This window comes from Lissotriton helveticus, chromosome 2_2 (assembly GCF_964261635.1).
Source record: "Lissotriton helveticus chromosome 2_2, aLisHel1.1, whole genome shotgun sequence".
Lineage (NCBI taxonomy): Eukaryota > Metazoa > Chordata > Amphibia > Caudata > Salamandridae > Lissotriton > Lissotriton helveticus.
Window position 1 is genome coordinate 445,152,398 of NC_136060.1, and position 17,841 is coordinate 445,170,238.

At 46.1% G+C, this 17,841-nt stretch overlaps 1 protein-coding gene across 1 annotated transcript in view; it reads right to left on the minus strand.

Moving 5' to 3' along the window:
• CTNNA2 (catenin alpha 2) overlaps positions 1–17,841 on the minus strand; it is a 2,858,593-nt gene that overhangs the window by 1,062,558 nt on the left and 1,778,194 nt on the right. The window contains exon 8 of the mRNA XM_078679035.1: positions 16,166–16,246. Coding sequence (XP_078535161.1) covers positions 16,166–16,246 — 81 coding nt within the window. The remainder of the gene's footprint in view (positions 1–16,165; positions 16,247–17,841) is intronic.

Sequence of the window (17,841 nt, forward strand, 5' to 3'; positions counted from 1 at the left end):
CTACATCGGGCCCTAAGTGAGTTACATGTAGAACAACATTGTAGACATCCTAATTTGTTTTGCGTATCTGGAAGGAGTGGGCCCTCAGTTTGTATTAGGGGCTTGGGAATCAATGTCCATTTCCAGAGGAGTATGTCATGAATGCATCTCAGCTCCTACACTGTCCTCTCTATATATTAACAATGATTTGATCTCCTTAATAAATGCATCCACAATTTACCTAGACTTGTTGGCACACCAATTCTAGCTCCACTATTCACTCAGGATACTTAGGTAATTTTGTGACAGCAAAATTATTTGAACAAATTGAATGATTTTAGGGTTTTACAGGGCCTAGACATTAATATTTAAACAACCAAGTACATGGCCATTAAGCCATACATACCCCAGGGCCAGATTGCAATATTAAGGGGAGGGGATGCGTGGCCCCCCTCCCTGAGATATCTTGGGCCCCAGGGACCCTATCCCTCAGAGCCTGTGCTAGGTGCCCTGGTGGCCACTCTGTAAACTCACAAACCTCTAGTTGGAGGCCACAGGGAGAGTCCCAGGGCCCCCGTGGCTCCAGCCAGCTCCCTTCATGGTGCAGAAGCCACCAGCGCTCCTGCTGTGAGGGAACAGCTGTCTTTGCTTGTTCCCCCTTTGTGCAAGCAATATCTGTTTCCCTACCCAAAGGAGTGTGGACAGGCAGACAGAAGCCTATTGCTACCTGCTGGGAGCATTTTTAAATCTCCCGCCGGATGGCAGCAGACATGCCTTCCCTGCCCGTGCTGCTGTATTTACCTTTCTGTTGTTTTTTTCTCTCTTTTTGTTTCACCACTGCTCCGCCCTCTCACCTATTGCAATTTTTGTTCCCCACTCTTTCCCTTCCGCTTCCTGCCGCTAGCCCACCACCTAGGACATACTTATTGAGGCCATAGGCTGTTCCCGTTTGTGCCTGGACGTGCCCAGCACCAGGAAATCTAGCTCTCCCGTCACCAGAAGTTACACCGATGCCGAGCTCCGAGCCCTGAACCAAGGACTCCACAAAAGCAACTGCTGCAGCACCTCTCCTCTATCTATAGTAGGACGTTTCAATGCTGACACTGCCTCTTCTTCTGCGACACTGAAGCACCAGCACACATGGTGACCACTCCCACGCCTACCATGACCACCACAGACCATCTACACTGCCTCCTGCTCAATGCACGATCTCTCTGCAAGCACGCCACGGAGATGTGAGACACCATCACCGCCCTCACCTCGACCTCATCTTCCTCACCAAGACCTGGCTTAACCATGCCTGAAATTGCCTCAGCTATGCCAGGGGGCTACAAGATAGCACACCGAGACCACATCAATAAACACAAAGGTGGAATCACCATAATCCACAAGGAAATCATCCACTGCACCACCGCCAATGATGATGGCACCCCAGTCATGGAACTCCTCAACTCCGCACCTATGGCAAAACCACCATTAGAGGCACTCTTGCCTACAGACCTCTAGGACCTTGCCCCAGTTTCTGCAAAGCTTTTCCCGAATTCAACTCTCTGCTTGCCATCGGCCGCAAAAAACGTCCTCGGTACCTCAACTTTCACATCGACAACCCCAACAATACCAACACCGACAATCTCCTGGGGAGCATGAGCAACATCGGCCTCACCCAACTTGTTACCGACCCCACACATATCGCAGGACACACAGCCTACCCGCTCTTCACGGCCAAAGACAGAGTCAAGTACAGCCATGTCAGTGAGCTCACCTGGACTGGCCCCGCCATAATCGAATTCATGCAATCTTCCACTTCACCATCTCAGGATCCCCCTGCACACCTACCAAGCTATCACATTGCAGCTGGAACAAAGTCTCCGGCAGCCAATGGACAGACGCATTCAACAGCTCTCACCCTCACACCAAAACCAACCTAGAACAGGCTGACAAGAACTACTCCACCTGGATCATCGACTGTACCAACAGAGTTGCCCCCAGAAAACACACCAAGTTCAAGAGGTCCTTCAAGCATGCCAGCTGATACACCACAGAACTTAGAACCATGAAATGTGCCTGCAAATGACTCAAAAGGAGATGGTGCACCAGAATGGAGACCACAGACTGAGCTACATTCAAGACATCTCTCAGCCGATACCACTGACTCCTGAAAGAGACAAAAAGAAGTGCCCTGGGTAACCGCATAGAAGCAAGCTCTAACCACAGCAAATAACTTTTCAACATTGTCAGAGAGTTCTCCAACCCCTCAGCCATTGAAAATGTCATCACCCCTTCTAAGGAATTCTGAAACTTCCTGGCAGACTTCTTCCATGACAAGATTTCCACCGTCTACAGAAAATTTGAACCTCAACCTACGGACATCCTCAGCTATCTCACCCCTACCAATGAGAAACACAACCACCTGCTCGCCACCTGGGACCAGATCACCATGCAAGACACCACATCCATCATGAACTCCATCCACTTAGGAGCACGCATTGGCTCCTGCTCCCACCACATCTTCAACCTCAGACAGAAGACGATCAGAAATGAGCTCACCACATCTATCACCATGCCCACCTTTCCCAAAGAATGGAAACACACAGAAGTCAAGCTCCTGCTAAAAAGAAACTAGCTGCCTACCCTAATGAACTCAAGAACAACTGCTTCCATCTACCACATTGCTTCCATCAATTATTCATCGGCCGTATTGTCATCATCTTTCTTTCAGACCAAAATTATTGCAGTCACATATGAATTTGCTATATGTTTTGTCATGATGGTTAAGGATGTATAGGATTTAGTTTTTTCCCCCTTTTTCTGTTTGCATTTATTGACACTATATTGTTCTCAATTCTTTAAAAAAAAATTAAATGAACTAAAATAATATTAAAACGAAATTTGTGTACAGATATCAGACAGAAGACAGTCAGAAATTAGCTCACCACATCTACCACCATGCCCACCTTTCCCAAAGAATGGAAACACACAGAAGTCAAGCCCCTACTAAAGAAACTAGCTGCCTACCCCAATGAACTAAAAAACAACTGCCCCATCTCGCTGCTGTCCTTTCCAGCCAAAGTCCTCAAGAAGACCATCAACCACTAACTCACAGATCATATGGAGAACAAACAACTTTCTGGACACCGCTCAATCCTCATTCCGCACCAACCACAGCACCAAAACCACTGATTGCAGTCATTGATGAAATCATATCCCTCCTTGATTAAGGAAAAGAGGTGGCCCTGATCCACCTCTACCTCTCAGCAGTGTTCGAGTCAATATCACAACACACCCTGATCAAAAGGCTTCACTACATTGAAATCCAGGGAGACAGCCTCAAAAGGATCACGTCCTTCCTCACCGGAAGAACCTAGAGAATCTACATTCCTCCCTTCACCTTGGATCCCAATAACACCATCTGTGGCATCCTGCAAGTGTCTGCCCTCAGCAAAAACCTTATTCAATGCCTACATGACTCCCTTGACCAACATCGTCAGATCGCAGGGACTGAACATTATTTCCTATGCAAATGATACCCAGCTTATCCTTTTGCTATCAGAAGACCCTCTCCGCCACACTGATCAACTTCTGCAGGTGCCAGAGGAGCACCACCAACTGGATGAGAAAGAACTGCCTCAAACTCAGCACAAGTAAGACAGAAGTGCTAATCTTTGGGAACAATACCTCCCTGTGGAATGACGGCCGGTGGCCTCCTGAACTAGGACCCTAACCCACTGTGACAGAACGACCATGCCCGCAACTTTGGTATCATCCTGGACAGTAAGCTTACCATAAAAAGACAGATCAATGCAGTCTCATCTGCCTGCCAACTTACCCTTTGCATGCTCTGTTAGATCTTCAAGTGACTCCCCATTGAAACCAGACCAACCGTCACCCAAGTCTCGGTCATCAGTCAACTGGACTATGGCAACACAATCTAACAATGGAATCACCTTGCACCTCCTCTAAAGACTACAAACAATACAGAACTCAGTGGCCAGACTCATCCTAGCAGATCCACATCACCCCCACGTCAAGAAGCTTCACTGGCTTCCTATTCAGAAGAAATGTCAGTTCAAGATGTTGACCCACACCTTCAAAGTCCTTCACAACAAGGGACCAGCATACATCAACCACTGCCTGAACTTCCACCTTCCCTCCAGACACCAGTGCTCCACCTCCCCCTGCCTCGTCCACAGCCCCCGCATCCACCGCAGCAACAGTGGGGGAACGCTCCTTCTCCTACCTCGCCGTGAAGTCCTGGAACAACTTCTCAGTTCACCTCCGGACCTCATCCTCACTACTGGAATTCAAAATAGGACTCAAGACCTGGCTGTTCAATTGAGCCATTCTCAGCATCTGGATAACCTCACAGGAGATTTGCCACGCATTACAAATCCTGATTGATTGATCTAAAGGCAGTCTCATTTTGATAAATTTCATGTTAGTTATAAGCCGATTGTTGCTGGATGACTATTCCTCTCCAGCCGACTTGAAAGGCAGCACATTTATGTTGCATTGTGGTTTTCCACATGGATCTGCAATTACTAAGCAGATATCCTCATGTACAACCCAGGAGGCAACTTTTCAAGTCTGACATATAAGGTTGGGAAGATGCTTTTCCTCCTTGTCATTATGCGGTTTCTTTTAAACTGTACAGTAATTGTAAAAATCACCAAGTTTCAAGTTTTAGAAATGAGCAGAGGGGGAACATTTCCACTAAAATAGATTTGTGAAAAAAATATCTGAAGAAAATATATCTGGGTAAGTCTTTAGCAAAAAACTCCCAAAACTGAAGGTGAGCAAAATTGCAAACTTTATATACTGAGCAAAGTGCTAGGTTTTCCAACATCACCCAAAAGGCTCAGAACTTCACTTATCCCTACCAATAAGTACAAGATGAAAAATGTTGTCCATTTAAAAAGACACATATTTGTGAAATCAAGTATACAGGTCAAAACACACTTCGGAGGGCAGAAATAAAGTTCAAAATGAATATTTTGTGTTATGAAGGACAATGTCTAATGTATTAGCTTAAAAATCCTCACAATGACCTGCCTGATGCACTGTTTCAGAGTCTTAATTAAGAATGCTCAGTGCTATGCTCTCATGTGAAATATTACATGCTTGCTAATTATTAAACATGAACATTTCAGACAACTTAAAATAATAATGTTTTACATAGAATTGTGCAATATGTGCACACAAACCTGTCTCCAATTGTCTTTTTACAGTGCAGGCATGACAACACTAGTCACTTGTATTAAAAATCAGCAGACCACTATAATGCAACAACTCGTTACAGTTGCGTTTTGACATGACAATGCCTGTTGCAAGAGACCGGAGAAAGTGTGACACGCAGGTCATGTACATGAATTACAATTGCTGTGTAAAGAAAGTCAAAACTGGCTTTTTAGCTCTTCTGAAGTATTTACCCTGAAGATACAGTCATTAGCAGCAAGGTGACAGAACAATATATTTCTTATGTTGCACTTCTGTAGTTTTCGACCACAAAAGTGGGCTCTCTCTGCATATTGCCATACATTGTGAACAACCACCTTTTTAGGTCTCGCCTAAGCAGCGCACATGAGCTGTATAGGAAAAAGGCTTTTTGGAATCGCTTCACTCTTCGCTCTTAAAACGTGCACGTGTTGCATTGCTTTCAATGGCAACATGTGCACGTTTGGCGATTCCCTTGCGGGAGCGAGCTTTGGCAGCAAGTGTTAGCAATTATCGCTCCTGGCGCTGCTCGCTCCCGCAAGGGAATCGCTTTCACTTTTTTTTTACTTTTAGCGGGAGGCGCGCGCTGTTTTTTTAAAAATGTAAATGACAAATTGTGATGAAAATGTACCTGCGTGACTATCACTGTTAAGATAGGATTTTAAATTTGTACCTGTTTCTGTTTGAAGGACCTAGCAATACTGGCTGAAGGCGCGGATTAGGTCATTAAGGATTGTAATGCAAAATGTGTGGCATATTTGAAGTCTGAGTTTTAATTCATTTTTAACTATGCGTTAGTACTTTGTATTAAGATGCAATGGCACGAATTATGCTAGGAGATGCCTTCCTCTGCACCCCTCTCCTAAACTATTTTCTTTTTTGACCCGGGGACTTTAGAAAAGCCCTCTTAAATACCAGACTTCATCATTATTTGGGCCCCACCTATTCTAAGCCCCACACCCCACAGAGACGCACCTGCCACCCCTCCCCCAACAGTAGTTTTTGATCTTTAGCCTCAATGGCATACACCGGCTAACAGCACCCTCTTCTCCCGTGCTACACATGGCCTACGGGGGAAATCTTTTCTCAGGGTCTCCCGGCACATTGTGCACCGGGGCACTTGCACATGTGGATCTCTGGCCTCAATTGTGTCTCTTTCGGTCCTTGCCACCCTCGGCAAACCAAGGAATACGCCGGCCACCAACTGTCACCTGCACACCACTTGTCCCCCCGGCACTCACGCTGGGCTGCAGAGAAAGCTGCATGCACTAAAGCGAACAAGCCGAGGCCCACCAGCCCCTTCCAGAGCTAAGACACCATGATCAGCTGCTGCAGCCTCTTCCCGAGGCCTACTCTGACGCCGTGCACTCCGATGGCATCATGAGGAGTGGGAGGGCGGGGGCGCTCTGATGGCGTCACCATTCAATTGTTGCATTTCTACACAGCACGAGCATTACCTATTGCAACTCTTTACAGTTTAGGTGACCGATTTTGTAAACCAAAAACCGGTAAATTCCAGCTACTTAGAAGTAGGACCATATTTATTACCCTCTTCCACGTAGGACATCATTATAACCGAGACAGAGCGAAATTGCAGCGTTTTTTTGTTTTGGGGTTTTCCCTACCAGTTTTGTTTTACTATGTGTGGGACATCTAAATATGATGTTTCTGATAGGTAAAACCAGCTGGAAAAAATTGCATTACACTTTGGCTGTAGCAGCTGCCAAGTAGTTATACTTTTTTCCGTTAGAAACATGTCTCTTCTTTTTACCCATATAACCACCAACCCAGGGCACAAGTCCTAAACAAGCATTGGCATAGCAATACGTCTTGCCTTTGGGACCTTATAAGTGTTTAGCCATGCAATACTTGATGTTGTTGCACCAAGGATACTGTGCTGGATAAATAAATAATTATAAGGTCTCAAAGGTGAGACCTATTGGCTATGCCAATGCTTTTTTTAATTGACACACATTTAAAATGCTTATATTTTTTTAAACAAATTACTTGCTGTGTATTTGTGTGTTTATTTTCAAATTACAAATTCTCCTTTCATGCAACATATCTGTAATCATTCTATCTCATATCAAGAAGCAAAAAACAAGGATTTAACCTTTTTGGAAGAGAGCTGATGGTGTATCTTGTATTACCCTCAGTCCCTCTTGTCCTCATCCCATTCATAAACAAGTGAGATAATCCTATCTCACCAACAGAAAAAAAGAATGAAGGAATGCTGGCACTAACCCACACCACCCACGGAAAGTACATAAACGTGCGTCACCCAGAAGTCCCTCTGTTCTTTTTTTCTGTCTTCCGACAGAATGGGGCGAGTCAGGAGCTGGTGGGCTTCTGCTGGAAAATTCACATCTTCGCTTAACGGCGGTAGAGACTTTGCTGATATTCGTGTCTCCCTCCCTGCTGAGCTTGGAGGGGGCATGCTGAGTTCCTCTTAGTCAGTGTTCACTAACGGTGGAATCTGAGCTGTGCCTCCTGGGTTGTCGGGCACGTTGGGAGACAGGGCATCTCCTCATTTCGGCTGTCTGTTTCCCGGACGGTGACCTGGGCAGGAGTTGCTCCCAGTGTGCGGTTCTCTTCCGTGTTACGTTGCCTGACTTACAACATCAGTGTAGGAAGTCAGGCGTTCCAATGATGGTCGGCTCCTGAGGTGAATTTGGCAGTTCCTTTAATTGTAGGTGCATGTGGTGAGTACCGCATTGTGATTTTGGTGTACAACTATACTGGACATACTATTTTTTCAAGACATCTGTGTTTCGTTGGGTCTGTGGCTGGTTCCTGGTGTGCCCCTGTCCTTGCGTCTGTTCTTGATTTGGGCTTCTGTTGAGATTGGTGTTTGGAGGAATGGACAAACGTTCCAGGAAGTGCAAACATGTGGATCGCTCCTCCTCTTCATCTTCGTCGTCTTCTTCTCCCTCTCCGGTACGGTCTAAACATCGCAGGGAGGGGATGATGCCAGAATAAAGAGACTGATTGAGGAGACATTGTAGGAAATGGCGGGGGGGGGGGGTCCCAAGGGATCTTACCCAGTTCAGCCATCTCGTTCTTCTGATTCTGAGATGATTTGATGGGGTGAAGAACACTAGGGCAAATACATTGATAAAGACATGTTGCCGGACTAGCTGAAGCATGTTAAATCAAACATGGGTTTTCCTGGCGAAGTTGCTCCCAGTACCTGGTGGTTCATCTCGGTGCCCGTTTCAGAGTTCAGCAGCAGTGAATGTGCCTGTCCATCCCTACATCAGGAGGTGTTAAAGCCAGAGTGGAAGGACCCTGATCGTATTATGATTCCTCGGGTCATGGCCAAGCTGCATCCTCTTCAGGGTTGGCATTTATGCTACCAACGTTGCACAGTCCTTAATTACGAATATCAAGGTTCTGTATCAGTCCCTGGATGATACGTCTGACTGTTCCGGACTTTTGGAGCATATAGAGCGGCAAGTGGTATTCCTTTCCAATATATCCCTTGACGTCGTGAGGGCCTCAGTCCTTTCCGGGGGGGCGGTGTGGCGGCTCGCCGCAATTTGGTTTTGAAGAATTGGAAGACTGATTCCGCTCAGAAGGCTTCTGCCCTATGCTTGCCTTTGCAAGAGGCTATGATGTTTGGGGAGGAGTTAGAGGCAAATTGCACAAACTTTTTTATGAGAAGTAGCACTTTTCTTCTTTTAAGCAGTCCTCCACTACAGCTGTTTCCTCTAATCCTAAATCCCCCTTTCATCCATCCTCTCGGAGGCAGTTTTCTAGGGGTCATGGGAGGTTTTCTTCTGGCAGGGACAGGAAAGCAAAGTCAAAACCTCATTCCTGGCTATATGGAAGCTGATTCAGAATTGTTAGTCGGAGGTCGGCTTCAGCTCTTTCTTCCAGTCTATTTGAAGTCTTATTCCGATGTGTTGGTCCTGGACTTTATTCGACTGGGGTATTGCATCGAGTTTTCAGAGACTCCTCCGAATTCAGGAATTCGTCCAACTCCTTGGTGTCCTGTCGGACCAAGAGGTCCGAGCTGTCTCTGGGGGTCGAGTCCGTCTTGGCAAAGGGGGCAATTCAGGAGGTGCCTCTTCTGCAGATGGGAAGGGGGTTTTACTCCATGATTTTTCTTGTTCTTGTTTTCTTGTTCTGTCTGGTGCAGGACTAGAAGGACCTGAACATGTTTGTTGTTCATCTGCCCTTCAGAGGGTGAGTCCGTTGGTTCTCCCGGGTCCTTTCTTGTGCCCCTGGATCTGCAGGACACTTGTTATCATGTCCCAGTTCACCCCAGATCTCGCAGGTTCCTGCAGTTTTGCCTTCCAGGCCGTCGTTTGTAGTTTCTGGTCCTGCCCTTTGGCTTGCGGTCCGGCCCGAGAGTGTTCACCAAAGTGGTGGTGCCGTTGGTGGCCTCCTTACACATTCAGGGTGTCCTCCTATAACCATACCTCGACGATTGGCTGATCCATGCTCCTTCTCTGGCTCGGTTGCTGGTGGATCAGGAGGTGGTGTGTTCGGCGTTATGAGCTCATGGCTTTCTGCTGAACCTTCCGGAGTGTCAGCTGGAGCTGTCTAAAGACTTGACTTTTATTGGGGCTCCCTTTCACACTGATCTGAACAGGGTGTTTCTGTCTATCTCTCGGGCAGTGACCTTGAGTTCCCTTAATCTGGAGTTCTGGAGGGGGTTTATCTTCCCGGTCAGGCTCTGGTTGAGGCTTCTGAATCTCATGGCAGCAGCACTGTTCATGGTGCCTTGGGTACGGTTTAATCTCAGGCGTCTGTGGGTGCATCTGTTGGCCCATTGAAATCCTTTGTCTCAGAATTTGGCCCTTCTGGTTCCGGTGTCCCCTTCCATCCTCCCTGCTCAGCGCTGGTGGACGGTGTCAGCCAATCTTTCCAGGGGTCTGTTGTTGTGGCCCTCTCCTCTGGCATTCCTGACAATGGATGCCAGTGCTTTCGGGTGGGGGTGACGTTGAGTCCTGTTTGCTTGAGTGTCGCTGGTCCCTTCTGGAAGGGAGGCGTTCTTTGAATTGGCGGGAGTTGACGGCGGTGTCCCGGGCAGTCATGGGCTTCCACAGTTGGTTGTTGGGTCACAATGTGGTGGTCCATTCCGATACAATGGTGACAGTGGCTTAGCTGAATCATCAAGGAGGTACCTGAATGTGGTGGTAATTGCCTTGCTTTGTTGGGCAGAGGGACATCTGTAGTCTCCGGTGGCTGTTCATATCTGGGGAGTGGACAATGGGGTGGCGGATGCCCTCAGTCATTTTTCCGCACCTCCCAGGAGTTGTGTCAAACTCTGGAGGCCTTTCGCCTTGTGTGCAGGAGGGATGGTCTTCCATTTCTCTACATATTTGCTTCCAGGCACAATGCTGCCACGGTTCTGCTCCCGTGTCCATCAGGAGGAGGTACGGGGTGGATGCTCTGACCATTCCTTGGCCATCACACCTGTTGTATGTCTTCCCGCCCCTTGCGCTGATCCAACGGTTGTTGGCTCGCCTGTGCAGGAGTCTCGGGAGGTGGAAGTGGTGCCATTTTTGCCTTGTTGGTCTTGGTTCCCCACTCTGAGGCTATTGGAGGTTCAGGGTCCCTGGTTGATCACCTGCTTTCGATCTCACCTGCGTATGTTGTCTCTCTTGCGGCTGTTGGTTTGGAGGTTGAGTGGCAGGGGTGGCAGCGTCAGGGTTTCCCCGAGCATTTAGCCTTGGCCCTGCAACAGTCTCAGAAGCATTCAACTCTCAGGTCCTATGGGCCGCATTGTGGGAATTTATAGCGATGGTGTTGTGCTCTGGAGTTATACCCCCTGGATTGTTCTCTGCCTGAGTTGCTGCATTTTCTCTGGGAGGGGTTTCGAGAAGAGGTTATCTGTTTCTACTTTACGGGCTCAATGGGCCATGATTAAGGCTTTTCATTCCCCATGGGGGAATTTGTCGGATGTGGATGACTTGGTCTCTCGGTTGCTGAGGAGTTTTTCTTTGGCCCGTCAGGTGGTGTGGCCTTCGTTTCCTTTTTGGGACCTTCCCTTGGTGTTGTGTGGTCTGGTGGATTCTCCCTTTGAGCATTTGGCTGAGTTGGACATCAAGTTTGTGACATTGAAGGTGGCTTTTTTTGGGTCTTTGCTTGCTGTTTGGCGGGCTTTGCTTATCTATCTGGATCAGACACATCCTTTTAGGAAGTCTGACTCCCTGTTTGTGTCTTTTGGGGTTTCCCCTTGTGGAGGCAAGGCTTCTTATTCTTCCATTAGTCGCTAGCTTAAGCAGGTCATTATGTTGGCCTAATCTGTTTCATGTTCCCCTCCTCCGGCGGATGTTCTATTCAGGGAATTGCGGCCTCCTGTGCTAAGATTTGGGTGGTTTCCCTGTCTGAAATCTGTAGGGCTGCTACTTGGGCATCCTGTAATACTTTTGTGAGGCATTATCAAATCCAGAATTTGCTGTGGGATGATGGTAATTTTGGGTTGGGGGTGGTGCAGGCTGTGTGCTCCAGACTTCTTGTTTTTCTATACCAATACATTACTGGGTGTTGCTGTCTGCCTTGTGTCCTGGTCGTTTGTTGTTGATGAATGCCAGTTGTTGCTTAGGTATTCCCACTTGTTTGTGAATGAAACGAGGACAGGAGAAACCTGGGGGTAATGCCCCATTACTTACTGGTAATCTGTATTACCCCTGGTCCCGTTGTCCTCGTCTCATTCATTACTTCCCTCCCGGACATGCCGGCCTTCCATCTGGTACTTCAGAGGAAATGCTGGGTGAAGTACGTTGATGTACTCCCGGTGGGAGGTAGTGGAGTAGGGCCAGCATTCCTATGTTCTTTTTTTCTGTTAGTGATATAGGATTATCTCATTTGTTTATGAATGGGAGGAGGACAATGGGACCAGGAGAAATGAAGATTACCAGTGAGCAATAGGGCATTGCAAAGAACAAAATACTCTCTGTCATATGCTACAGGGCAATTGCAAGCCATTTTTGAGTTCTCTTTTAGGTGATCTCTTAGGCCTTATTTCTCTACGTTGTCAGTAATTCATCAGTGGCTTGCAATAGCCTTATTATCTATAGTAGAGTATACTTTATTTCATATATAAAGTAGGCCTGGGTGGCAAATTCCGTTCAGCTCAAGGTATTTGTGGAATTTGAGCCATTTCGTGTTCCGCGGAGAACGCAAAATTGCTCAAAATTCTGCGTTCCGTGACTTTGCGTATTTTTTCGCTTCTTCGCGTTCTCAAAATGCGTGTTTGCGAGATATTCCTCCCCGAACACGCAAACAGCGATCGCGAACAGTAAAACAGTATAGCGAACAAGCAATTCCGCGTGTTCGTGGAATTTCTGCGTGTTCGCTGAGATTTTTTGCCTTTTCGCGGAGATTTGCGTAACGCGATTACGCAAATTCCACCCACCCCTAATATAAAGTTCATTTGTTTTATTTAGCAATTGATATTGACAATGTCCTTATTTCATAGCACTACACATGACATTTGTTACTCATACCCCACTGAATAGTTTTATTCAAGCTTGAAAGGATTAAAACTGGAATTTGACCTTGCTTAAATTCAAAATCATGACTAGACATAGTTCCTTAGCTTGTCTGCGTGACTTATTATCCATAATTTAAATAATTTAACTGAGGCATTTCTGCTCATTTGGGACCAGTAAATGGATAGCAGCTGGCCATTAAAAGCTTTTGATAAAAAAAAAAAGATACTAATTTATTTGTATCTAACAATGCACAATCTCTAAACAGGAAGGTTATTCTTTCAAAGTTTATAAGGCCTTAAATTAACTTGGTTCTCCTTGGTCTTTTCACTTTTTTCAAGAATATATTTTATTAATAACCAATTATGCCTTGGTTCAAATTGTTTTTTCTATGAACACCTGCTTCTCATTTCACTTGTTAAATTGAAATACAACTTAATATTCAAGTTGAGACAAAGAAAAGTGCTCTTACAGCAAGAATGGAAGCCAGCTCCAACAACAAGGAACTCTTTGACACTGTCAAGGAATTCTCCAAACCCTCAGCCACAGCAAACAAAATCACCCCTTCACAAAATCTCTGTGACTGCCTCACAGACTTCTTCCATGACAACTTAGCTATGATCTACAGAAACTTCATCCCTCAGGCCGGACCCTCTGACTTCATCAAACAACAACCACCAGCACAACAGGTGCCCAGCTGCAGCCAATCAACCCACTAGGGCACTACTTCCATCAGAAAGACAGTACACTCAGGGCCCCCACATGAACCTGTACCCCCAGTACATCTTCAACCTAGGCAGAACCAAGATCAGCCCTAGACTCACGATCATCAAGGCTTCAATAGCCACTGCAACCTTCCCAGAAAACTGGAAATAAGCAGAGGTCAATGCCCTCCTGAAAAACCACCGGCCGACCCCATCAAACTCAAAATCTACCCACCCATCTCCCTACTACTTTTCTTGGCCAAAGACAGGGAGAAACCAATCAATCAGAAACTCGCCAAACACCTGGAACATCACCAACTCCTGGAGACCTCATAGACCGGATTTTGAAGCAACCACAGCACAAAATTAGCACTTATGACAACAATCATACCATACTCGACCGAGGCGAGACAGCAGCACTCATCCTCCTTGACCTCTCCGCATCTTTACACACCATTTCACACCACACACTTGTCACCAGACTCCACTATTTCAGAATCCAGTGATCAGCACTCAAGTGGATCACCTACTTCCTCCCAGGAAGAATCCAGCATGTGCACCTCCCACCTTTCATCTCTAAACCAAGGAAATCATCTGCGGAGTCCCACAAAGTTTGTCACTAAGACCCACCTTATTTAACACTTACATAACACCGCTGGTCAACGTTGTCAGATGCTACGGGCTCCACATCCTCTCTTACACTGACAGCACACAACTCATTCTCTCCCTCTCAGAAGACAACAGCAACACAGGGATCAAATGCATGACCATCGTCACAGGTTGGAGGAAGTAGGACTGTCTAAAGCTCACCGCTGACAAGACAGTAGCACTGATCTTCGGAGGCATGAACTTCCCCTGGGACTCCTCCTGATGGCCGCCTTCAGAACTCACAACCAACCCCTTACTGACTGAGCATGTCAGAAACCTCAGAACCATCCTGGACAGCAAACATACTATGGTCTCTCAAATCGATGCCATCACATGTTCCTACCTTTTCATACGCGCATGCTACACATGATCTTCAAATGGCTCCCCCTGGACTCAAAGCACAACATCACCCAGGGCCTCGTCACGAGAAGATAGGACTACCGCAATGCACTCTATGCATGAATACCAGCCCACAACGTCCAGAGACTCCAGACCATTCAGAACTCTGCCGCAAGATTCAAACTCGACCTCCCTAACTGCACCCACATTACTCTCTGACTCAGACAGCTGAACTGGCTCCTGATTGTGAAACGTTGCGAGTTCAATCTACTCAAACATGCATTCAAGGTACTGCAAAACACTGGACCCTCCAACCTCAACCACCACCTCCACTTCCATCAAGCCACCAGAAGCCTTGGTTCTCCCTCTATCTCTCTCATTCACACACCTTGGGTGTGCAGAAGCAGAGCCAAAGGATTATTCTTCTCCCACATTACAGCGAAGTCCTGGAATGACCACCACATCAGGACCTATACGTCCACTGCTGGAATTCCGAAAGAAGTTTAAGACCTGGCTCTTTGACTAGCACTCTAGTCCTTGCATAAACCACAGCCAGACTCAGCACCTGGGCACCCACACAGGTGATAAGGCGTGCTCTAGAAATCCACTAGCATAACATAACATAACATAACATAACATAGGGTTGATGCATTCATAAGTTCCAGGAATAGGAGATACACAGAAAAGAAAGTATTATGATGTATGATGCTGTTTCTATGAATAATAAGGCCTGACTCCTGAAAATGTGTGAGAAACACATAGGTAAGCCTAGGGTCAGATAAAACTATTGGCAGAAAATATTTTTTGAATAAGGTCTAAAGTAAGGCCTCCCTTGGCGGGGTTGGTCCATTTCTGGGAGACGTTAGCTTATTGTAAATTGGTCAGTATTCTGCTGTCAAATGAAAACTGAAAGTTGTACAAAATACAGCTACTAAAGTTCTATTGCAAATACTTGTCAAAGGTTCTGTGGTGCACTGATTGAGAGCTACTGCAATCTGCATTTGTGTAATTCTTAGCTAGAAAATGAGTAAGATATAACTACTTATAAAAAATGCTTTGTGAGTCTGGTCTTACTTCACTAAATTCAGCTATGAAGCAGATGTGACTCCTCCATGAGAGCAGAGGAGCATTGCCCTGCTAAAAAACTACCCCAGATCAGCTGAAAAATAAAATGGTAATGAAGTTTATTTATTACCATTTTATTTTTCAGTAACCAGTCCTGAATGGAGTGTCAGGACGGGGCGGGGCAATTCCTGCTGAGGGAGCTGTGCACTTATGGTTACAGTGTGCATGTCCCTTTGGCCGCCATCTTTCGGTGGCCAGCCAAACATGGATATTTTCAACTTCTCTAACCCAGTTGTCTTAGACAACTGGGTTCGAGAAAGCGCAGGCCTCCAGCACTCTTTAAGAGCGCTGAGAGAGGCCCCTCCCTGCAATCCTGATGCTTCTCCCACAGTATGAGAGCAGCACCGGGATTGGGTAGTGCAGTTTCCTGGGTCCGGAGCTTCCAGGAGCGAAGATCCTGTGCGAGGAGGATGTTGTGTGGCAAGTCAGCAAGGTAAGTGCCTTTATTTCAAATTATATTAATACTTCACGTTTTTTGCGTGCCCACCACCCTAAATACATGCCAGCCGCCACTGACTTGAAAATTGTTTTCCTTGCCGAAAAGGCATTATAATATAGTTATCTGTGCTCCAGTTGATCCTTAAAATACAGCGTGCTTGGAGCATCGCAATGTTGTAAAGCAAATATGAAACAAGCAAATATATGAGACCTTTAACAACAAAATACTGTCAATGGAGGATGCAATGAGCATGTGATCATAATAGGAGTTAATACCTGTCTCCGTAGGTCTCTTGTTTTTTTGGTCATTTTATCTATGGCAATGTTCAGTGGGTCACCTTTTTCCTTTCTTCCAGTCTGTAAGAGAAACATAAACAAAAGTGATTGTTATGCCATGTTATTCACTTTTTTTAATAGGTGCTTCAGTCCAAGCACAGGCTATAGAGACAACAGGCACATTCAATATGGATATGAAATTCAGTAACAGATTGATGATGTTGCTAAAAACAGAGAATACCCATGTGGAAAACTGGCTGATGAAACATTGTGTACTTTATATGCCTGTTATGTGATATTTTGCATGCGTGCAAAGAAATGGAGAAAGGACAGTCACTACTATTTTTGGGGCTTTGAGATAAAAGGAAGGAGCAAGAGGGATTTGTTCTAAACCAAGGGGCCCATTAGGATGGCGGGCGAATTGCCCCCATCGGGCCGGCGGTAGCCACCGCTGGCCTGGCGGGGGCGATCCGCCCGCTATCCATGCTTGATTGACCCCATCGTCATATTAGTATGGCTGTGGGTTCTGCGGCGGATGGAAAGCCGCTTTTCCGCCGGTCGACCGGGCGGAAAAGGGCCATAATATGGTGGCGGTGTCTGCAGGACTCCGCCATCCATATTATGATGCAGGCGGAGAACAGCCTTTCAATTGCGGCGTTGCCGCCATGGAAAGGCAGGCGGTTCTTACTTTTGGGGTACGTGGCGCACCCCCAGGGTGTTGGGGGATGCACATGGGGGGTAGCCATGGTACCCACCTACATTTGCATGCACAAGGTGACAGGCACCGCGCGGTGCCTGTCTTGTTGTGCATTCAAATGTGCAACAAGCTTTTATTACATTGAGGTGGGTGCTGCTTTCAGCACCGCCATATAAAGATTGCGGGATGTGCCCGTCAGTGTGGCGGGAGCATCCTCATTTGAATGGCGGGACTGCCGCAACATCGGCGGTCGGTCCTGTTCTCCAATGCAGTGGCGGGCGGACATAGTCTGCCCGCCATCGTAATAGGCCCCATTGTTTTTGCACGTTTGAGAACTAGGATAATGGATTTCATACTAAATGTGATTAATTATCAAATAATAAATAATTTATCTTCACATTTTAAAGCTGAAAATGAAATTGAGATTACAACTGAGGTAACGCCAGAGTGTTTGATTTCTTATTACACGAGCAAAAAAAATAGTGCAAAATTGGTTTCATTTCAAAAGTGCTTGTTCACACACTAGGATTCCTTGGTGAAAACTCACAGTCAATAAGTTAAATTATTTAAAAGTCATAAAAACATCTTGCATCTTTGGAATTGTCTGACATTCTCTTTCTTATGTTTTACCATGTAATGTACAATGGACTGGAAATAATCCTCTTCCTCCATAACCTAGTGTAGCAGACACAGAATGTGTGCAAAAAGGTTATGCACGCTTTTTGGTAGCATGACCTGAGCAGCCATGTCCTCGCCAGAGAAAATGTGTGATATATAATTCAGTTCAACAAACAAATCAACCAAACAAAAGTCCAGTTAAAGAAATAACACATTTTAGAGTCTGTATCATAGTTCAGTGAAAAAAGAAACATTTATTAGCACATCAACAGTAGCGGCTGGTCTCCTGGTTGAGTGGTGAGGTAAGAGGGGTGAGGGAGATGGACGAAGACAACAAAAAACAAATTAAAAAATGACTTTG